Source organism: Brienomyrus brachyistius, chromosome 6, assembly GCF_023856365.1.
Source record: "Brienomyrus brachyistius isolate T26 chromosome 6, BBRACH_0.4, whole genome shotgun sequence".
Classification (NCBI taxonomy): domain Eukaryota; kingdom Metazoa; phylum Chordata; class Actinopteri; order Osteoglossiformes; family Mormyridae; genus Brienomyrus; species Brienomyrus brachyistius.
In genome coordinates this window covers 10,249,886-10,273,037 of record NC_064538.1, presented here as the reverse complement: position 1 = coordinate 10,273,037, position 23,152 = coordinate 10,249,886, and the positions used below count along the sequence as shown (strand labels likewise).

Here is a 23,152-nt window from a genome sequence, read left to right as displayed (position 1 = left end):
CTTCCTGTATTGGAACTAGATTTGATTTTGTTCCCTTATGCTGTTTTTCTGGTTTTATATACATTAATGTGAGGTGGTTCTGGGAAATACAAGCTATTTCATTTTTGGTTGCTTGACAGCCACACGCTGCTGATGCCCTGGGCTTATGTTCCATTCTGTAGCTGTCGTAAATGGTGCCTTTTACATCCAAGCATAATGGGTTGTAAGAGAGCTTGTGTTTTTCTGTCTCGCTTGTCTTTCACGGGTGCTGATCACCCCAAACTACTAGTGATTCCAAATGCTGATAAGTGTGGAGTGTTCTTCACAAGCTGGGAGTGTGGGTTTCCTGCAGTTCTGCCTGAGATTCCCACAGGGATTCTTCTCAAAGCGCTGTGTGTGTTTTATCTGCATTGCCTTCTGATGTCCAACACAGATATGTTGGATAAGCAGGCCAGTTTTTTATTTCTGTTTATTTACAGGTGGCTAAAAGAAAGTGGGTTTGGAATGAGTTTCTCCTTGTGTGCAGATCTGGTCGCTTTGCCTGTTTGTTTAGCTATTGTACTGACACTGTACTTATATTACACTTGTATCATTGCATCATACTGCTCTGCGGAAGATATTCGATTTAATGTGGTATGAAGTGATTCTGGCTTTTTATTTTCATTGGTTTTGAGCATCTTTGGATCTCTAGGTTCTTAGGCTTTTGTGGCACATTATTCTGTAAAAGACCTTAAGATCCAGTTCATGTTTACATGGCTGACAACATTCCATGTGTGTCATAGGTCTAATATTGGCAGGTAACATCTTACCTATTAATAATATCTGTGTGCTAATCAGCCCTTGATCAGTAAAACCTGAACCAGGACAAAGCCTGACTGCTGAAGCTGAATAGTCTGTCCAAGAGGACATGAGGTGTGGTCCCAAAAATCGCATTTGTGTCCCATCCTTGTAGACTTGTGTAGACTCCTGTAGAATTGTGACGAGTTCTGAATTCATGATACCTGTGACGGCTTTTTAATTACGAAAAGAAGCTTTACCATCACGGATTTGTAATGTGAAGACTGGGGCTTCCAGTCCCTGGGGGACGTCGCCGTGGTGCCCTTCAGCAGGTACTTAACCTGAATATTTCCTGGAAAATAGTAAAAATAGGGTAAATAGGTAAAAACTGTAACAGGCCGGAGAAGAGCAAGCCAACCACCTTTAGGTGAACCGGAGCTGATTATTATACTGTCGTTTCTTGGTTCAGTATGAACCTGGGAAACTGGCTTAGGAAACAATAAATGATAATATTTATAATAGATATTATAATCCTGACTGGATTTCGAAAAGGCAGATCTAACTTGATTAAAGACTGTGTGTAAAAATCATTGCCAATACGGTGCTACTAAGTTGTAGTAAAAGTGCAGTGCATGTGATGCAGCAGTAGTGAACATTTTAACTTTACAGTGTTATACTATTCCTAGGCTTTTGTCATTGTTTGGACAATGTATCATCGCATGCAGTACAAGTAGCTCTGTGCGCAGCACTGTTGCATTACATATGTATTCTCTGCATGTGCCTCTGTACTATATATGAGATGTTTTCATATTCTTTCTGTATTATGCGGGTTTCCTCTGGCTACTCCTGTTTACTCCTGCAGGTGAAAGACATGCAGGTGATTTAACTGGCATCCAAATTTTGGTGCGCTGCAACTGACTTGCATCCCATCCAGGACGTACAGTGCCTTGTGCTGTATATTGCCTAGTGTAGGTTCCAGTCCACCCTTCCTGGAATAAGCGGTTGAAGATGGATCTTCATGCAGCACCAATTATTCATGGGGGATTCAATATTAAAAACCCAAAATAAGTTGGGCAGGATTGTTAAAGATAAATTGTTAAAATAACCACACTGTAACCACTTAAATTTACTCCTAGATCTCTGTGGGTACCAGATTACATGCCAATGAATTAAATAAATATTTGCGGTATTGGGCCTATTTGGGTCATAGCATCCCTACCCAAATAAGCACATGTGCTGAATTATGCCTGTTGACATTAAAAGGTTCATGCCAGAAAAACGCAGATTTAAGGGCATGTAGTTGAAAGAATTGCTGCAACCTCAGAAGCTGTAGTGTTCCATTTGAGGGCAGGCCAGGTATTAACCTAATGAAAGAATATCTGACTATGGCTTAAACATGATCTCCAATAGTGTAACTAGTTCACCCGAAATTCCTGGTGGTATGCGCAGCACAGTATACCTTGCAGCTAGAGAATATCTCTAGAAAGTCACAGTAAATCCTGTTTTAGGTTAGACTGGGCTTGGGGATCAGGATTGCAATATTGCATTTATTTTTCTGCGGAGGTTTTGTTTTGTTATTTTGCCCTACATAGTTTCTTTAAGGAAATGAGGCTTTTGGTTTGGAGGCTGGGAATTGGAGAAGAGAATCTCCCTCCATCTGCACGTTATCACCTGCCTTAGATGGGTTATATTATCAAACTTAATTAAAACTACCCTGTAGTAAAGTACTGTAGATAAGACTTGTCAAAAACAAATGACAATAGTTGGCAAAGGCTTACATTTATACTATTAATTGGCTGTTGGAATATTGTAGAGCTGGTGGTCTTATATCCCTTAATAAAATGTCAGCCAAAGGATGTTTTATAATGATGCAACACAAGTCAGCAAGTTGTCCCCAGGCAAAGTGCTGTTGGCTTTTTACTCTAGATCGCAAAGGAAATGAGGTCGCATGTATGGAAATTCAGATGTGGGACATCGTAGGGATGCTTAACAGCGGTAAAAAAAAAAACTAAGAAAGCCACATGTGCTTCTGAATGTCAGTGTCCTAACAAACAAAACCTGCCGCTGTCCTAACAAACAAAACCTGCTGCTGTCCAAACAAAAACCTGCATCATTTTGTGTGCTACCAGCTTCTGTCCCTTTGCACGTATGCCTGCAGTCGGTCTGTGGGCTTAATTGTTGTATCAGGAATTATAATAAAGCAGAAATATGAAAGATATTGAATAACTCTTGTATTGGTTATGAAGCATTATTATTTATTTGCTTGCGTTTTTGTCATGGTTTGACTCTCTTCAAATGGCCAAAAACGGCTTTTGGGGTTAGAAGCCATAATTAGTACAGATTTTAACAGTTGTGTTTTCAGCAGCGAAAGGATGCAGGATAAAGTTTTCCTTTAGCGTGATTAACATTTTTGGCACCATCCATGATAGCTAATGCTAATGTCACTGTATTTCTGTATACTGGCTAATATCAGTCGTTTTATTACATTCGCCACCATGGTGGATTGATGCCAGAGGCCTGGCTGTAAATAGTTTGGCCAGTGTCTTGTGCAGCCTCATCTATCAGCCTTGTTCACAGGTATGCAGTAAATGCTGTTCGCAGTGCTGCATATTAGTACAGAGAGAAGGATGCAGGGCTGCAGAGGAGTCTGATGTGTCGGCGGTTTCTGACTGTGCAGGAGCCCTGCAGCCAAAGCTGCTTCAGCAGATGCTCGAATAATGCATCACACGCAAAGCTTCTGGGGGTCCAGTTTCGTTCATAATCTCCTCACCGACCAGCGTTGTCATTTAGCTGAGAATTTGGCAAAAAAACTGGAGAGACTTCACATGTGCATGCCTGCATTGCTCTGTGCTGGCGGCCATGTTGGGACATGAAAAATGAATTTCTGTGCTGAAGAGTTTCTGCACTGAGGCAGTTTTCCTGAATTAATTACACTGCTATTACTGCAGCATGAATGACATCACTTACAGATAACAGCCAGTTCCCTGGGATACATTTCTCTCTACGTCATTGTGCATTGACTTATATGATTTGTTGACTTGAATGACTTGTATTGTCATGTATTTTTGCCTGGGTCCCGACCACACCTAGTGCCCCTGCTTGTGCCCAACACCCAATACTAAAGCTTAGCCCTAAGCCAACAAACTGCATGCAAGCACTTAACAAAGTCACTGCAATCTGTTGCTGACCAAAGCAATTTCCCAGCCCAGATGGGCCACTAGGTTTGAAGGGTTTTCCGGATCTGCTAAGCTAGGCGTCTGATCTAAACAATGGTGGTGCTGTTTAGTTCAGAAAAACATGCGGGCTGACAATGTGGGGCGGGGATGGGGGGGGGGGGGGGGGGGGTCCACCTCGTTTATGCCTGGGCAGTTAAAAAGAGGAAGAGAGAAAAGGTTAAATGCATGAAATGAGACTGATTTTATATTCATCAGGAGCTGTTCGGGTTCTGTTTGATCCTGTACTCATTAGTCTGTGCTTTTTAATACTAGGATTCCAATCATGCATGATTCTTACAGCTCATGATTTTTGCAAACTGACCTCTTTTTCTTGCCGCTCCTCATCCTTTTATTGCATGAAGTCAGTCCACCATTATGAACATGCTGCGTGAAAACAACAAAGTGGGTCACACTCCAGCTGCGGTTCAAGATCTGATGTGGATCAAGAAGCGCAGCACATGTGCTATATTGTGCCATAGCTCATAAACATGCAGCTTACAAATGCAACAACATTTGCATTATAACGCTGTGTTTTTCTATTAGATAAGTGCCTTATGGATCAGTAGTAAATAGAACATAATGTGAGTAGAACGTCAGAACACAAGCCCATGATCGATAACTGTCTTGCAGAAATTTAACACCTTTGTTGTATGAGGACACACTGTGTAAAAGCATATGGTACCTAGAAGGACTGTGCTTATGATTCACTACATGGTCATCAGTACAGGGATGCATTATTAACCTGGAGTCTATCCAAGAAGGCACAGAGCTCAGTGCAGCGGACACCTTGGCATGGCCACCCATCCGTCTTTGGGCACACACACACACACTGACACACATAGCCACACACTGTGGGTGATTTGAAGATGGTAGGTTACCTAGCTACATCTTCTGGACTGCAGGACGAAACTATAGTACCCAGAGAAAACCCCTGTTCTGGACCAGCAGCTAGATTGATGGATGGATACATTATTGTCAGAGCTATGGTCGATCTAGTCTCACTGCAGTTGTGGAGGCTTGTGTGACATAACCCTGGTGTAGACAGGGGAAACACGGATACATAGTTCAGTCAGTATACATCTGAACAGCTGCATTCCTGCATATCTGTGTGTGTTCATAGCCCCCCCATCTGAACAGCTGCATTCCTGCATATCTGTGTGTTCATAGCCCCTCGTCTGAACAGCTGCATTCCTGCATATCTCTGTGTTCATAGCCCCTCATCTGAACAGCTGCATTCCTGCATGTCTGTGTGTGTTCATAGCCCCCCCCATCTGAACAGCTGCATTCCTGCATATCTGTGTGTGTTCATAGCCCCCCCATCTGAACAGCTGCATTCCTGCATATCTGTGTGTGTCCATAGCCCCCCGACTGAACAGCTGCATTCCTGCATACCTGTGTGTGTTCATAGCCCCCACATCTGAACAGCTGCATTCCTGCATACCTGTGTGTGTTCATAGCCCCCCCATCTGAACAGCTGCATTCCTGCATATCTGTGTGTGTTCATAGCCCCCCGACTGAACAGCTGCATTCTTGCATACCTATGTGTATTCATAGCCCCCCCATCTGAACAGCTGCATTCCTGCATATCTGTGTGTTCATAGCCCCTCCCATCTGAACAGCTGCATTCCTGAATACCTGTGTGTATTCATAGCCCCCCTGTCTGAACAGCTGCATTCCTGCATATCTGTGTGTGTTCATAGCCCCTCCCATCTGAACAGCTGCATTCCTGCATATCTGTGTGTGTTCATAGCCCCCTGACTGATCAGCTGCATTCCTGCATATCTGTGTGTTCATAGCCCCCCGTCTGAACAGCTGCATTCCTGCATATCTGTATGTGTTCATAGCCCCCCCATATGACCAGCTGCATTCCTGCATACCTGTGTGTGTTCATAGCCCCCCGACTGAACAACTGCATTCCTGCATATCTGTGTGTGTTCATAGCCCCTCCCATCTGAACAGCTGCATTCCTGAATATCTGTGTGTGTTCATAGCCCCCTGACTGATCAGCTGCATTCCTGCATATCTGTGTGTTCATAGCCCCCCGTCTGAACAGCTGCATTCCTGCATATCTGTATGTGTTCATAGCCCCCCCATATGACCAGCTGCATTCCTGCATACCTGTGTGTGTTCATAGCCCCCCGACTGAACAACTGCATTCCTGCATATCTGTGTGTGTTCATAGCCCCTCCCATCTGAACAGCTGCATTCCTGAATATCTGTGTGTGTTCATAGCCCCCTGACTGAACAGCTGCATTCCTGCATATCTGTGTGTTCATAGCCCCCCGTCTGAACAGCTGCATTCCTGCATATCTGTATGTGTTCATAGCCCCCCCATATGACCAGCTGCATTCCTGCATACCTGTGTGTGTTCATAGTCCCCCCATCTGAACAGCTGCAATCCTGCATATCTGAGTATCTTCATAGCCCCCCATTTGAACAGTTGCATTCCTGCATACCTGTGTGTGTTCGTAGGGCCCCCCACCCATCACGTTACAGGCTTTATGTGCCATATTTGCCCTCATTCAGGTAATTTCTGTAATTAAGTCCTATTCAAATCTAAAAATCCTGAACCCACAACAAATACAGAGTTGGAGTTAAAGGATCAAAAAAAAATTTCATGAATCTATTAATGCATTTTTCAGATTTTAACAGGAGCAGCTCGGGCTACAGCAGCAGGATCACTGAAAACTTTTGGCTGTCAGAAATTAAATCTGCATCCTTATTCAACAGCAAACGTCTGCATGTTTTACTGATGAAAAAAAAATGATTTCATTTGATATGTCGGATAATTCTTCTGCTGTGTTGGCAGGCTCACACTGTGTCGGCTTTACAGAATGTCTTCTTCTGCTGGGATTGTAGAACATGTTTCTGTGCTGGCTTTGAGATTTTTCCTTCTACATTGTACATTACATTTTAAAATGTATTTACATATGTTGTATTTGATATCTGTGATGGGGAAAAAAAGTCAGCATGCAGCAGTCACCTTCATTCTATAATGATAATGGTTTTCTGTTTTGAGTTTAACAGCTGAATCACCCGTGTATTGCGGGTAGGAACTGAAAAAGGAGATGGTAGCTGTAATATTCCCCTGCTTTGACACCCATTTCCCGGCCTGCATAGGTGTGCTTGTCCTGCCTGCCTGCCTGACTGTTTACGGACGGCGCTCACTGGCCCGCGTGAGCCGCTCCCTGCGGATGTCGGAGCTGCAGGCCTTGGAGAGCAGCCTCCTCGCCACTATGGTGGACAGCATCACTGAGCTGAGTGTGTACCTCTCACGGTGTCTGTGTGCCTTTGACCTTGTGTGTATCTTTCCGTCTGCGAGTCGCTCTCTCTGTCTCTGCCATATGATGGCAGTAATTCTGCATGCATGTGAAGGTAAAAAAACGTCTAAGTATAATTAAATGATTAAATGATGACAGAGAAATTAAATATGCATAATAACTGACACCCCCTGGCTCATAATTCTCACCTTCCTGAGTTTCCTTAATTTTATTCCTCCCCCAACTCTGCTTTCCGCCCTTGTCCTCCATTACTTCATCTTCCTTGCACCTTTCCACACAAATTTCCCTCCGTGCTACTCAAATCTTCTGCATCTAACTGGACCGCCATCTCTCACTCTCCATCAGGTGCACTGGTCATGAACATCTCATATTATCTGCAGCGCCTCACAGCACTGTCTTCAGGCACAGCAGACAAGCCTCCCTTTCACCAGGGGACGCTGTCCTGGGAGCCGGGGGCTCTGCACACGCTGTTCTATTACACCCAGAGAGGGGTGCAGCCTCACATCTCTGACTCCCATGGGATACAATTGACCAGAGAAAGGTGAGAGATTGGCACAGTCACCTTCATGCTTCACTCTTACATTTTAAATATAGCTCACCAGAAGATAAGGCTGTATTTTCCTATTTCCAATGCTAGTTAATCCAGATCAATATTAAATCTTAATGTAAGATTTAACAGATAGAACAGAGTGCATGATTCACTATTATGAACAGAAATATTGCCTATTGGTTCCTGGCAATTTTTATCTGGGTTTATATTGTGTAATGATTTCTGTCAGTTGTATTAAGACTGATATTTGACTACCAACAGGAAGCCCTGATATGTGCCAAAGGAGAAAATTGAAGGTATAAAATATAAGTATAGATAAACTCCAAAGCCTGGAGTAAATAAAATTATTCATAAAATAGTACTAACCAACTATTATTCTCAAATCTAGCGCCATTGTTCAGTTTGATTGTTGTTAGCAGGGAGGGAGAAGCTCACAATAGATGGGCCAGTTTGCAGGGTTTGTGTCATACAGGCTGAGATGTGACACGAGCTTCACATGAAATTCACACAGAGGTTGCAGGAGTCGGTTCCCCAAGGCCAACCTCTGAAGGTGCAAAGATATGCAAATGTTTTTATATATAGGTTGCTATATATTACAGGGGTGATATGAAATGTGCTGGAGCCATGTGATAGATGCTGATTGCTATCCATTAATGTAGAGGGATGTTTAATAATCTTATCCTCCCTTTCTTTCTGATTCCCACCAGCTAAAGTTGACCATTACCAGTCCCTTACATCCACAGCCGGCCAACTAGAAGTCCCTATTTTTTTTTTAAAAAAAGATCTTTGTCGTGTCCAGGGAATTATGTGTCCGTGTGACCATAATCATGAACGTGTAGTCGATCTTACATGCATTTTTGTCCAATCGAAGGCCCCTTCTGCTTCAGGGGTCTCAGTTAACTGAGATATGATTTGCTGGCAGGCCGGAGGCATGGCTGCCGCCTCTTTCTGAGTGGCTTAGGGTGTGTGTGGCCCTGGCCGAACACCGGCATAGCTTGACGGTGGACAGTGGGGACGTCCAGCAGGCTGCCAGGCTGCTGCTTCCAGGCGTGGATGTAGAGCCCCGCCCACTGAGGTAAAAGGCACATGTCCTCAGGCTGAAACCTCAGTCATTCAGGTGAAAAACATTCCCACCGAGTGATTTTCCCAAAAGCATATACCCAAGTCAAGATGTCTGCTTTGTAGAAGACCTTAGACAATGCAGTTCAGAAGGGACCATAGAGAACCAGCACAGAAAGGACAGCAAGCAGTTATACTGATAAAATCTCGCACATATAATTAAAACAAGGGGTGGTGCAGTGGGTAGCACTGTTGCCTCACACTTCTGGGACCCGGGTTTGAGTCTCCGCCTGGATTACATGTGTGCGGACATGTTCTCCCCATGTCATTGTGGGATTTTCTCTGGGTACTGGTTGGCCCCCCATCCTGGGTTGTTCCCTGCCTCATGCCCGTAGGCTCTGGACCCCCCACGACCCAGTAGTATAAGTGGTTTGGAGGATGGATGGATAATTATCACAATTATCAGCACAGGTCTTGTCTTTAGTTTGTGAACATCTGACTATATAAAAACAATTTCACATTTCAACAGCAATATTTGGTTTATGAAAAAAGTTTAGCTTTAGGATTAATACTCAGAAGCTGGTTTATTATATAAATAGACAAATGAAATATTTTCCTCGTGACAATTTTAAAATCCTACGCTGAAGATTATTCCTTATGTGATGCTTCATCTCAAGGCAATTTGGACCAGGCAGTTCGCTGATATTCCAGTGTCAGTCTCAAACATGTGCCCCCACCGGACAAGCAGCGCATTATAATTTAGCAGACGCAGCATCTCACAGTCGCGCTCAGTTTGCACAAGGTTAGCCGGCACTGGGGGGTGACCAGCCAGCCCCTGCTGGGCCTTTGCTTAGTTTTCTTCTCCTTCCTCTCACCATCCATATTATTTTATAACTACTGGCAATATTGTGAGTAGATGTTATGCAAAGCACACCGGGAAGGGCGCTATATAGAAATCGAGATGGATAGTGGATGCTTTGTCAATGACGTGTTCCCGGGGCAGCCATTGTGTGTCCTGCTGCTGATGTTTGCCTTTATCGTGACGCTGTGTCATTCCAATCTCAGACGAGTGAAATCAGCAGGCAGTGGTGGATATGACTGAGTTTGTTACCATGAGCTGTGCCCTACACAAAGAGTAACACAGGGTCCCACTCTATCTATTACATAGGTTACTACTGCACACCACAGTAATTTATTACCGTTTTTTACTGATGATGTGTAGCAATGGGTGTCATTAGCTAATTATCGTATTCTCCCTTTTCCCTTTTCCCCTTCCTCTCCCATCCTCTCTCTCCTTGTACCTCTTCCTGCCACCTCTCCGCTCCCCTGTCCCATCTGTCCCCTCTCTTGCTCCTCCCCCTTTCTCCTCTCTGTCCTCGCCTGGCTTACCGCTTCAGGGTGGAATGCTGTCTCTACGCCTCCAAGCTTCTGGAAGCCTCCGTGGTGAAGCGTGCGCTGTGCTGGAACTTGGCATTCCGCATGCTGAGCTGCGGCAGGACAGACCTTGTGGATGCAGCCGCGGCCCTGTTGGGGCCCGATGGTATCAACACCCTCGATCAGCAGGTATCTGACAGTCAGGACTTTCAAACAAAGTACTGCTGATGGCTAAACCAGGTGCAGTAAAGCCATTTCAGAAAGCCTTTGGTGGAGACTAGAATGAATAGAAACCTCACTGGCTTAAGTGAAAGTATGATTAGAGGCTGGTGTTTGGCTCAGAGAGTTTCTAGCTGTGCATCATCAGCAGGGTTGGAGCATGTTGGCTGAGCTTGTGCTATGACACCCTCCCCCACCAAACTTGCTGTCACCGGTCTGTGTGTCTTGTGGAGCGCAAGATGGGGTAGATGAAAAAGCAGTTTCCCCCAGGGAGTCGATGAAGTATCGCTGTTCTATTCAAACTAGCTAGAGGCAGGAAAGTTGTCCTCTTGTTGAGCATTTGAGCATAAGCCTGATGACCTTTCCTGAGCACTAAGACCAGACATTTATACATGATGGCATGCATAATATTTAATGCACCCCAGTACTTCAGACTTCATAAGCTCTGGTTTATTGTAAAGTTTTGGTCTGACAGCTGACTGATGTTCTGTTTAAAGAGTATTAATGCCCTGCGATGGGGTGGCACCCCATCCTGGGTTATTCCATGCCTTGCACCCATAGCCTCTGGGATAGACAACAGCCCCCCCCCCATTGGCGACCCTGAATAGGATAAGCGGTTACAGAAAACTAAAGGATGGATGGATGGAAGGATGGATGGGTGGAGTATTACTGCCAGTGTGAATCTCTTATAAAAGAAATCGTTTCAATGTGACACTGTTTATTTTATGATAAAAGACCTGAGATGTAACAGTGTTGATTTGTCAGCCTAATAGCATTGATTGATTTGTTAGTATAAACTAGTTAAGGTGTCCTTGTAGCAGTGTTTATTTTTCAGTGCAAGTCTTGATTTCGAAGCATGACGGATCTAAAGTAGCCCAGACTCTTGTCGCTCCCCTGCAAAAGCCTGACAACATCGACCCACTCCCTTTGCCCCTGGTTGACAGTGTGTGTGTGTGTTCCCAGGGTCTGTCTCCACTCATGTATTCCTGCACTTGTGGAGATGAGGCCATGGTCCAGGTGCTGCTCGATTCTGGCGCCTCCATTGACTTGCAGGTGAGCCGGTGTTGGTGCGAGCAGGTGCTGCTGCCGCCGATCAGCGATAAAGGGCAGCATGATGCTTTTTATCCTCCTCTTGGCAAATCGCTGCATGATCAGCAAAGTATGAGAGCACAGAACAGGTGGAGAATGAATAGAGCGTCGAGAAAACCACAGTGGCTTGTGCACTTCAGAGTGAACTGGCCTTGCACTGCTGACAGTGATGAGCAGTGAGATTCAGCACCCTATCAGTCACTCTGTATAAGTGGGTAGAGGCGTACTCACATCTCGATCTGTCACAGTGCCCTTAGTGGGAAACGTCTAAGGAGTTAGATCAGTAGTTAGATTATATAATTGGATTATATATCATTTCAGTTGCTGAAACCAGGGTTAAAGGGCCGGAATGTGGACCTTTCCATCACAGTGCCCCTTTGTACTGTTGTGAGATATTATGGTTTATTCCTGCAGTTTAATTTAACTTGCATTAAAGCTTATTATTATTAGCTTAGTATTTGCTTCCCATGAGAGATCAGTTTCTCCTTATAGATTTGCACTGTTTAACTTTGTACTGGCTTTTGAAGCATCCTGTTCTTTTAACTGTTTGCCAGGTTCCAGGTTCAGGCCAGCCTGCGCCCTCAGCTCACCCGGAAACGCGCTACTGGACAGCCCTCACGTTTGCTGTCGCCTTCGGACACACCTCCGTAGCCCAGGTGCTCTGGTCCTGAGTCAACCCCGTTTACACCCTACGATAGGGCTGGGCGATATATCGAGATTTTAAGATATATCATAAGAACATAAGAAATTTACGAACGAGAGGAGGCCATTCGGCCCATCAAGTTCGTTTGGGGAGAACTTAACTAATAGCTCAGAATTCTTCAAATCTTATCTAGCTCTGATTTAAAGGAACCCAGGGTTTTAGCCTGCGCTACACTAGCAGGAAGACTATTCCATACTCTAACTACACGCTGTGTAAAGAAGTGCTTTCTCATATTCATTTTAAAATGTTCTCCCACTAATTTCCACTTATGGCCACGAGTTCTGGTATTTAAACTAATAAATATATAAATATATTTTCATACAAAATAGAGGATGAGACAATATTGTTCTTATCAATGTACTTTACGTTGCTTTAAAATTATACTCGTAGGGCCCCTGTTCTGTCGATTTGTCCTGCCTTATTGAGTTGTCCTACCGTAGCGCGTTTTGACAGATATATCTAGTTATCAGTGCTACCTTACCGAAAAATGCTCCCATCATTTTTGTGGGCTGAAACTGAAAGTGGATGGTCATAGAAATAAGTATTTAATAAAAAAAACACAGACTAGTGTTATGTAAATAGGCATTGCGACAGTCTAAAATACCTTATAAAAAACACAACCCACCCCTCCGCTTCACTTACACTTCCTGCATACAGTGCCAACATGGAGACAGACACAGACAGGAGGAAAGTTAGCAAGGAGGAGCTGGCTGGTAAAACAATATATGCGGGTAGTTTATTTTTGAGCCACTTTTTCATGCACATGTACAGCTGTCCGTTAATAATAGTGTCTGTGACATTGAGGACATTTGGCTCTGACTTGGAGCTGTCTGTTTGTTGTTACGTCAAAGAAAAAATATCGAGATATATATCGTATATCGCCGTTCACCTTAAAAATATCAGGATATGATTTTTGGTCCATATCGCCCAGCCCAGTCCTATGCTAACAGGAGACGCCACCTAGTGTTTATTTTCTCTGAACCTTGAGAATTTCCTGAGTGAATAGAAAAATTTACATTAACAGCTGCCACTCACAATAATTACTTAATTACTATTAGGTAATGTATTGATATATCAATGGAACATAGTGAGGTTTCAAGTGAGAATCCCCGGCAGGGTTAATATAGTTCTTAGCGCTTTAGCAAATATTGAACTATGTTTCGATTTTAGGCCTCATGTTACTTTTAGTATTTAAATGTAATACGTGATTTCGGAGGTGATTTTTTTTAAAAGGAAAGTGCAAGTTCAAGTATGAAGTGCATGTTCTAGTTTCATGTAGGTGTATTTGCAGGTTAAAGGGCATGTCTGCTGTGGTGGTTATCTGAAGTTCCAGATGGTTCTGACAGCCCTGTGTTCCTGCAGCTCCTTTTGGACCGTGGGGCCGATCCTAATGGCTGCATTGGAGATGAGGGAACTGCAGAAACGCCTCTACATCTTGCCGCAGCAGCAGGTCAGGTCTGCTCTGGGTCTACTGTGAGGTCAGGGTCTCATTAACCTGCAAGTCTTGAGTGAGGTCCAGTCACGTCCCCTACAGCAGCAGAATAATTCACCATATGTAACAAATCAAAATTTTTTAAGTGGAAGTTGCTTTGGATGAAACCTTCAGCTAAGAACCTAATGGACTTACAGATGTTCTCAGGGACGCCTCTTGCATTCCTCTGAAGAATCTGCAATATCTCCCGCCCATTCAGGACGTTATCCACTCGTCTCTCTGCTGCTGGAAAAAGGCGCTGATCCACTGTGTGGGACCTCCTGCACTGTAGGGGGCGGTGCCTCTCTACGAGGGACAACTAGCGCTTTCTCCCTGGCAGCAGCACATGGCCATCGGTGAGGGCAAGACGCACCGGCCCACAACCACAGACACTAACACACTACTGTCAAAGTCTGAGAATGCATACCCACAACCACATACTCCTGCTAGCACCAAACAATCATGAGCACATGCATGTGTGCAGTGACTCCTAGTGTGTGCTGGTGACTATTGCGTGTGTGAGTATGATCAGACAGTGAATCACTGTGCATGTTGTTGCAGGGTGGTCCTGTGGACGCTGCTGTCCACCATCAACAGTGACATAGTGTCCCTGGAGGACATGCTGGAAGAAGGCTTAGTGTCACAAAACAACAGGAGGCCCCGGTCTGGAAGAAGCAAGCGCATTAGGCAGCGTGCTCTACAGGGGGCGCTTTACCATAGTGCTGAGCATGGTTTCCTGGATATTGCTATGCAGCTCAGACAACAAGGTAGTGCTGTCTTACATCTTCTGCGCTTCTGGAACAAGTTTAAATCATTAAAGTCTCATAGGTAATGAGAAACATGATTCATATAATTTAATTTCATGTATGTTTATTTTTATATTAACAGACATTTAAATAATGTTTTAACTTTCAACTGGAATCACAATTAAATCCGTCCATCCATCCATCCATCCATCCTCTACCGCTTATCTTGGGTCGGGTCACAGGGGCAGCAGTCTAAGCAGGGATGCCCAGAACTCCCTCTCCCCAGCCACCTCCTCCAGCTCCTCCAGGGGAACACCAAGGCGTTCCCAGGCCAGCCGAGAGATTTAATCTCCTCAGCGTGTGCTGGGTCTACCTCAGGGCCTCCTCCTAGTTAGACATGCCCAAAACACCTCCTCAGGGAGCCGTCCAGGAGGCATCCTAGATAGATGCCCGAATTACCTCAACTGGCTCCTTTCGATATGGAGGAGCAGTGTCTCTACTTTGAACTCCTCCCCATTGTCTGAGCTCCTCATCCTCGTTTGTATGTCACTGACTGTCCCTTCACCTTTATGTCTTCTGTACTCGCCTTCTACTCATGTGTGTGTGAATTTTGACTTTCACCCTGATCATGTTATTCCCCTGACAGAGAACGTGCCCTGGACTCTACATTCCTGGCTCCAGTGCTTAAGTACCTCCTTCTCCCAGCAGTGCTGGGAAGTGATGCACAGTCTCCTGGGAGATTTCCCTACTCGACAGGATATGTACAGCAAAGAGCTGGTGCATGAGGGGCTGCCGCTCCTCTTCAAAATCCTCAAAACCTGCCAGGTGTGACCTTACCTGTAACATCAAACACAACTTCAGCAGCCAGTCTTTTAATCGTCCTACCTGGCTGATTTTTGGCAGTGCTATTTCTGATGTTGCCTTCTCTGTTTCAAGAGCGAATCTACGGTGCATCAGCTGGCCGCCATCTTGTCTGGTTGCTACGGTCCATACCCCGTTCCCCCAGTGCACGAGGATGTAGCAAAACCTCGCACAACTTTAGGTATGCTAAAAACACACAGGTAACCGACAGATGTCACTGTTTATATCTAAGACACCAACCACAACCTTCATAGATTCAGTAAATGCATCGTAAGAAAACACTTGGACAAACAGGACATCTCAGATACCACAGCTGCATCAAAAACATCATTGGCATACTTCACATACATGCATCCATCCATTTTCTATACCTGGTTCAGTGGCTCTGGAGCCTGTCCCAAAATATACATATAGTATATATACATATAGGGGGCGGCATGGTGGTGCAGTGGTTAGCACTGTTGCCTCACACCTCTGGGACCCGGGTTCAAGTCTCCGCCTGGGTCACACGTGTGTGGAGTTTGCATGTTCTCCCCATGTCGTCGTGGGGTTTCCTCCGGGTACTCCGGTTTCCCCCCACAGTCCAAAAACATGCTGAGGCTAATTGGAGTCGCTAAATTGTCCATAGGTGTGTATGTGTGAGTGAATGGTGTGTGAGTGTGCCCTGTGATGGGCTGGCCCCCCATCCTGGGTTGTTCCCTGCCTCGTGCCCATTGCTTCCGGGATAGGCTCCGGACCCACCGCGACCCAATAGGATAAGCGGTTTGGAAAATGGATGGATGGATGGATATATACATACACATACAACCGCAGAAAAAAAACAAGAGACCACTTCACATTTTCTTTTTTGTTTTACTAACTGACACAGTTGCGTTCCGGGGAATCAGCACAGATGCCGTGAGGTCAGGTAAATGGGGATTTATTAGGAGGAAATAACCACAAACACTGAACAACACTCAAACCGACGTCAATGACCGGAAAGCAGTAAGACGGACTTGGAAGCACTTAATACACAAGACTAACTAACAACAACTAGACACAGCTGGGAACACCGGGATTCCACACGAGGTAAATGAGGGGGCGTGACACACAGGAGGATCGGACGAGCAGGGCGTGACATTTCTCCGTTCACGGGTGTGCGTCTGTGAATTATATATGTGTATGCAAACTGCAGCCTGGTTCTTCTCTGTTTCTCATTAATGAAGGGCTGCTTCCTTGCACACAATATTTCACAATATTTCAGTGTCATATTTCTATTGTCCTCAGACCCTGTCTTCCTGAATAACAAGGAGATGTGTGACATCACCTTCTTGGTGGAGGGCGAGCCGTTCTACGGACACAAGGACCTAGTGTCTTCTGCATCTCCGGGGTTAGAGAGCCCCCCCCCCCTCCGATTGGAGAGAAAATCAGAAAATCCCCCTGCTGTGGGGTGACAGCACCCCTGGCCATCCTTCACCTCCAAAGTCATTTTTGTGAAATTTTAGTGATAATTAATGCAATCTGTTATAATTAACTTTTGATTCCTACTGTTTGTTGAAGTATGGCTGGTGGTCTGTCTGAAAACGGAGAGCTTCTTTAAAGCTGCGAACATCAACTGCTAACAGAATCAGCAAAGCAGAAGCAATGTGGACTGTTCTGAATCAACATGACTTTGTGCTGCAGGCTTGAGAAGCTGATCTGCGAAGCATCGGCATGTTGTTCTGTCGCAGTGGAGGTTCCTGACATCAAATACAGGACCTTCCAGGTGATCCAGCCATTCCGCATGTGACCTGGGGCTGATGTGTGCGTAACAGCCAACTTACACACCTTTACTATAATTTACAATGTGCGTTATGCAGCAGAACATTCCCTTGTATCCTGAAACACCTGCATCTGACTGCAACTGCAAACGGAATGTCAGGTGAAACAGGGCTCCAGTGAAAGAGCTTTTAAGTCAGAATTTACAGGTCATTGTGGGTCTTTTCCTGACAGCTGGTGATGCAGTATATATACAGCGGGGCAGCTGAAGGCGTCCATATAGGCAAGCAGGAGGCCTTGGAGGTATGGAACCTGTAGATATCATTATATAACAAACACTTTGTTGTAGATACTGCTGTAGCTATTTTTGATGGCTAAATATCTTGCTGTAGGCTACAAGCATAGATGCAGTTTTAGCTATAGATTTAAGTGATGGCTATAGATATTTATGTAGACATCCCTGCAGACTAAGAATGTGGTTTAGATTTTGCAGAAGACTTAACTGTAGGCATCGCCATGGTCTAAAGACATTGACGTCTGCTAAGGGCAACCCCCTGCAGACACTGCCTCTTACACTATTCTGGGCCGAAGACAGGAGACGGCACTGAAGGTGATACCTCCCACTCTGAAGAGAAGCATGTGGAGACAGGGATGGCCAAGGTCACTTCACTAGGAAGAGGGTTTCCCATGTCAGGGATTATAAGGCCTCGGGTGCAAGGCAAATATTACAGGGGAAACAAAAAAAACAAGACTGAGAAACAGAGAATTAAATTTTGGTGTGATGTTGAAACACCAGTTCTTCAAATAACATGTACAGGCAGTTTCCAGGTTATAAATGAGTTCCGTTCCCTAAGTCTGTCATTACGTCAAATTTGTAGGTATGTCAGAAAAATAATAAAACCGAACATGATTGTAATAATAATAATTATGGATACAGTAATAATAAAAGTAGCTACATGCAGTACTGTACTGTATCTCAAGTGTTTTCACGAGCGTTACGAAGTGGTGTGTGTGTTTCTTATTACAAATTACCTTTTACCCAAATTTTTAAGATAATGGACTTTATGGCAGTTAAACAGTGCAAATTGTCCGTATGTTGCACGTTCTTAACCCAGGGGCTGCCTGAATAAACTCCACACTGACAGAGCAGAGGCCGGATTTGCCCCAAACCGTACATCACCATGCTATTCTCACTAATGTTATAGATGTCAGTTTGCTCTGATGTCACTGCAGACATTATTCTTACAAAGAGTAATTGATTTACTCTAGATAACCATTATTGACGTTACAGATCATTTCATTATAGATGTGTAGTCGTTTCTAAAGGCATTGTTATATAGGTAGTCATTTCTAAAGGCATTGCTGTATGTGTAGTCATTTTTAAAGGTGTTTCTGTATGTGTAGTCATTTCTAAAGGCGTTTCTGTATGTGTAGTCATTTCTAAAGGCATTGCTGTACGTGTAGTCATTTTTAAAGGCATTGCTGTATGTGTAGTCATTTTTAAAGGCGTTTCTGTATGTGTAGTTGTTTCTAAAGCTCTGCTGTATGTGTAGTCGTTTCTAAAGGCATCGCTGGATGTGCAGTCATTTCTAAAGGCATTGATGTATGTGTAATTCTATAGGAGCACCATGTGGTGTTTAAGGGACAGTATATAATGGCTAGTGTGGAGCTGCTAATATGGTAGCAAATTGGATGACAGTTTAACACCTTATTATTACAGTACAGTTACCAATAGTCTTATCATAGCCAGTCATGGCAAATTATAAGAGCTTAAACCAAGTAATAATTTGATGTTTGCAGATACATATGAAATGTGTTATGCCCGGAAGCTTGTTGAAAGAATGCCAAAAATCTGCAGTTCTTTATTAATGGATTCTTTTTTTGTGATCTCCGCATGCCTGTTCCCATTAGGTCCTGCATGCTGCTCATATCTTTGGCCTTAATGGCCTGAAGCGGCACTGTGAGCTGCTGTGCTCTAAGAACATCTCCCCGTCTGATGCAGCGAGTGTCTACCGGCAGGCTAAGGTGGGGAAGCCATGCCTGCGTTTTTATACGCCTGATCCTTTCCTAGTCTAACACTTTCTTCTTGTAATATAGTATATTATGCAAATTAAGCATATTGCTCCCTCTACCCTGGTTTGGACATTTTGTTTCTTCTCTAATACATTTTCCAGCATTTCCATGCTCATTTTTTGTAAATGAATTGCCCTTCACATTAAACTTCTACGTAGTCACTGAGTTTAATGCGTAAGTATGATGATGTTGTTGGATGGCCCATGGAGTGCTTTTCTGGCCAGTCACATTTTGAAAGTGCAGCCGGTATAAATATAAATCGAATCACCCTGAAGGAGTGAAGTGGAAAGCCTCGATCCAGCTGTGCCCCACTTCTGCAGGTGGACCAGGCCACTGAACTGAAAACTTTCTGTGAAGGCTACTTTCTGAAGAACATGGTGGCCCTGCTGGATGTCAGCTCCTTCCGCCGCCTCCTATTGGCCAGCGAGGACAAAGACAACCTGGGAAAGGCCCTGCTGCACACGCTCACTGCCCGCATGCAGGCTCTCAACCAGCCAACTACCAAGGAGACCATGGTGTAGGGCGCCACCTGCTGCCTTTAGAATAGCATTGCATGGGGTAGAATAAAAAGTTTTTCTACTTCTGCCAGCTGGGCACATGACTCAGCATGCAGGGTTTGATCCAAGGATTTATTAATCATTAAACTTCATTAAGTCAGTGACCAAAAAAAAGTGGACCAATTAACGGTATCAATTTGTCAACCAACGATCGTAAAAATTGTCGGTCTTTTGCTAATATTTGCAATTTTACAAAGTGTTTTTGCTCTCAATATGAAAGCAGCTTTAATGCAAAGCAAAATATATAGATCCAGCTTTCTGAGTACCTGACCTTACCATCCAGGTCGTTGGGAGGTGCCTGGCTGGTTTCCATAGAGACCTTGGCCACAAAAACGCATCTTTGTGGCAAAGAATCAAACATCTGAATGTCAGCTGAATGACATTCTCCATTTGGGGGAAGGGATTAGTTGTCAGAAGCCTCCTCTAGAGGGCGCACTTTTATACAGTGCCAGACAAAAGTCTGGACTCACCTGAAAATCATTTGGTTTTCAACAAGATTTTCAACAAGGCATCCAGCACACCTTTTGTTATGCATGGTTATGTAGTATTACTATTATCTTTTGAAGGAGTGCTGTAACAGATCACCTGGCCCCCACAATCCCCCCAATTAAACCCTATAGAGCTGCTTTGTTTTGACTTGGATCGAAGAGTAAGAGCGAGGTAGCCGACTCGTGGAAACTCTTTCAAGACTGTGGGAGAAGCTCTCCAGGCGGCTACATCTGGATGCAGGTTGAAAGGGTGCCGAGGGTCTGCAGTGCTGTCGTAGAAGCAAGAGTCGGATATGTTGACGAGTCTAAAATTTTAGAACATTTTAAGATGTTAAACACTCTTTTGGTGATGCCGATATTTATTAATATTATTTCCTTGCCTTGTGGCCTTTTGCTACAAGGTGAATAACAAATGCATTAAAAGCTGGTGTGTCCAGAATTTTGACCGATACTATTTATTAAACAGAATTTCTTTACTTCCCTCTCAGACTTGCAGGGACAGTATTCTGTCTTTCCTTCATCCACCTGCACCAACTGTACGGTGGCATTTTTGTGGTGTCACGACGTGACAGGTTTTACCGTGAGGGTCCATGGTGAAAACATGACACAGGTATAGGTACAGGGCCTTCAGTTAAGTCTCCTGGCAAGCTTTTAATGCAGTGTCATGGTGAAGCACTGCTCCATCACTGCCCTGGCTTATCACACTGCCTCCCAGGCATCCCGAGAGTGTCACTTATACACAGCTCCGATCAACCTGTCTTATCTATTGTGTTCCCCAAATTTAAGGATATGTGGGAGTCAGACCGAAACAAACCTTTAGACACATCAGGGACTGCCAGGCAAGTAATTATGAGTGTTAAGTGCACATAGATTATACACACATGGAGTGATGCATGCACTAGTCCACACAGCTACACACCCACCCACCCACCATTTAAGCACTCACTTATCCAGCCTGCCGCTATACTGTCTCTCCAGAGCTGGCCAGACAGTCGGCCAGTGTGTAGGCACTCATCAAGCTGGCTCCATAGATGTAATGCTGTATTTGTCCAATAAATATAAAGAGAGCTATAAGGAGAAAAATCCAGACGTAACTGACAATCAATGCTAGTATTCTGTGAATCTTAAAATAGATAATACTAGTGATAACAGTACGTTGACAGATGTAATATCAAAGAGGAAACCTCAGGTTAGGGTCTTTGTAGCTTATGATATCTATGTTTTTGATCAGATGCTTAACGCATACGATGTAGTTCGGCTCTGACTTCAGCCATGCTATGCATTTTGTGTATAAATGTGCGCCGTTCCACACATGCGTTTACACTGAAATAATGTGCAATGCTTTGGTTTACCTCCTATATTTGTATTTTTTTCTTCTCTAACATTTTATTGCCTACGACTGTGAGGGAAAGTTTGTATTTTGTTCTGTAAAATATTGCAATTAAACAGTGTGTTTAGTTAAACTGCGGTTTACCTCCGGTCATTCTCAGAAATGCGTCTCTGACGTTCGTTCCCTTTCTGATTAAGCATGTGTGTGTATGTGACTCATGGTGGCACAAGTGAACATGTGAGGTGTGACCGCTATTTTCAGAGCTAACAAGCAGACAGGCAGGCAGGGAAGTTTTAGTCAAATTCTGTTATTTTGGCCTGCACAAGCAGATCTGGTCTTGCTTTTTTGGTGATTAAGGTGCATTTCAAAGGGGGTTTTGGGATGGAAATATTCTGTCACCTTCTTTAGAAACTAAAAGCAACACTTCTTCCTCTACTTAAGGCGGCACCTTAACTTTGGTTAACCACCCCCGTCTACAAAACATAAAGGCAGAATACATGCCCTGGCTCTCTGATCACAAATAGGCCGACACAGGGTGACATACATGCTCATTTTACACACACAGACTACATTTTATACACACTTACATTACCTGGTACAGTCTAATGTAGGCAGATAAAGGTCACTGCAAACCAAAAGGCAATACAAGCTTCAAAAAAGTGTAGACAAGCAAAGAAAAGTTGGCACAGGTTGACAGGCCAATACATACTAGCATAAGCCAAGAAGCTGAGATTAGTGCCAACTAACATAAGATAAAACATGAACTAGAAGCCAACCACCAGCAGTTCATGTTACCCTGCCGATGTAGAATAGTTCTGAACAGGATGCTCCAATCTATTTTCATTATATAATCAACATGTTTATTTATTGTACAGTATTGATTAATTTTATAATGTGTACATTTTACATTTCATCAAATATTTACAAAACAATTCAACATAGCATTAGCAATTTATAAATGCAAATAAAATATTAATTCATTTACAGTATATTGATATGTATAAAAAATGTAAAGAATTGAATATTAAATGGTACTAGAATGAGGCATGATAAATATACTGCATTGAAATCAGTGCTAATACAAAATATAATAAATATAATCTGAAAAACAATGCAGTTATTTTGTGAAAGGTCTATTTATTCAATGACTCAACTGCGTTCAATTTGTTTGAATTTGCTTGTTGGTGAGAAACAGGTTGACCAGACGACACCTGTAATACGGAAAAGTTACGGCTTTGCTGAAGTTGAAAATCAAGCCAAGGTGCAGCATGATTTCGAAACAGTTTTTAACTGCATGTAACACATGCATCAGACCTACTGGCTGCTATGATAAGCATTATGTATTTATGCTTGTATGATGTGATAAAAAGTCACTTTAATCTGTTTGCTGTCTACCATACACTGCAGATAACATAGAATTGTGGTGGGATAGCAGTAATTTTGATGAGTTCAATAAAAGAAAAACGTAATGTTACAATTGCACTGTAACCTACAACGTGAAAATGATCCTGGCCTGCAAACAAGTACTAACATTCTCCAATCTCATAATAATTTGAATATAAACTATACGTGCAAAAATTACACTGAAATCAGCGACAAACTTTTGCAGCATTGGTTGTCAAGCTGTGTTTGCCATGAACGTG

General features: G+C 43.7%; 1 protein-coding gene across 1 annotated transcript in view; it reads left to right on the top strand.

Moving 5' to 3' along the window:
• LOC125745464 (ankyrin repeat and BTB/POZ domain-containing protein 2-like) overlaps positions 1–21,642 on the top strand; it is a 30,324-nt gene extending 8,682 nt beyond the window's left edge. Inside the window, exons 3-18 of the mRNA XM_049018364.1 lie at positions 7,092–7,232; positions 7,598–7,793; positions 8,725–8,877; positions 10,259–10,424; positions 11,418–11,507; positions 12,098–12,199; positions 13,609–13,696; positions 13,938–14,073; positions 14,279–14,484; positions 15,110–15,288; positions 15,400–15,505; positions 16,591–16,693; positions 16,987–17,068; positions 17,296–17,364; positions 18,973–19,086; positions 19,455–21,642. Coding sequence (XP_048874321.1) covers positions 7,092–7,232; positions 7,598–7,793; positions 8,725–8,877; positions 10,259–10,424; positions 11,418–11,507; positions 12,098–12,199; positions 13,609–13,696; positions 13,938–14,073; positions 14,279–14,484; positions 15,110–15,288; positions 15,400–15,505; positions 16,591–16,693; positions 16,987–17,068; positions 17,296–17,364; positions 18,973–19,086; positions 19,455–19,655 — 2,132 coding nt within the window. The 3' untranslated portion in view covers positions 19,656–21,642. The remainder of the gene's footprint in view (positions 1–7,091; positions 7,233–7,597; positions 7,794–8,724; positions 8,878–10,258; positions 10,425–11,417; positions 11,508–12,097; positions 12,200–13,608; positions 13,697–13,937; positions 14,074–14,278; positions 14,485–15,109; positions 15,289–15,399; positions 15,506–16,590; positions 16,694–16,986; positions 17,069–17,295; positions 17,365–18,972; positions 19,087–19,454) is intronic.
• Positions 21,643–23,152: the final 1,510 nt, after the last annotated feature.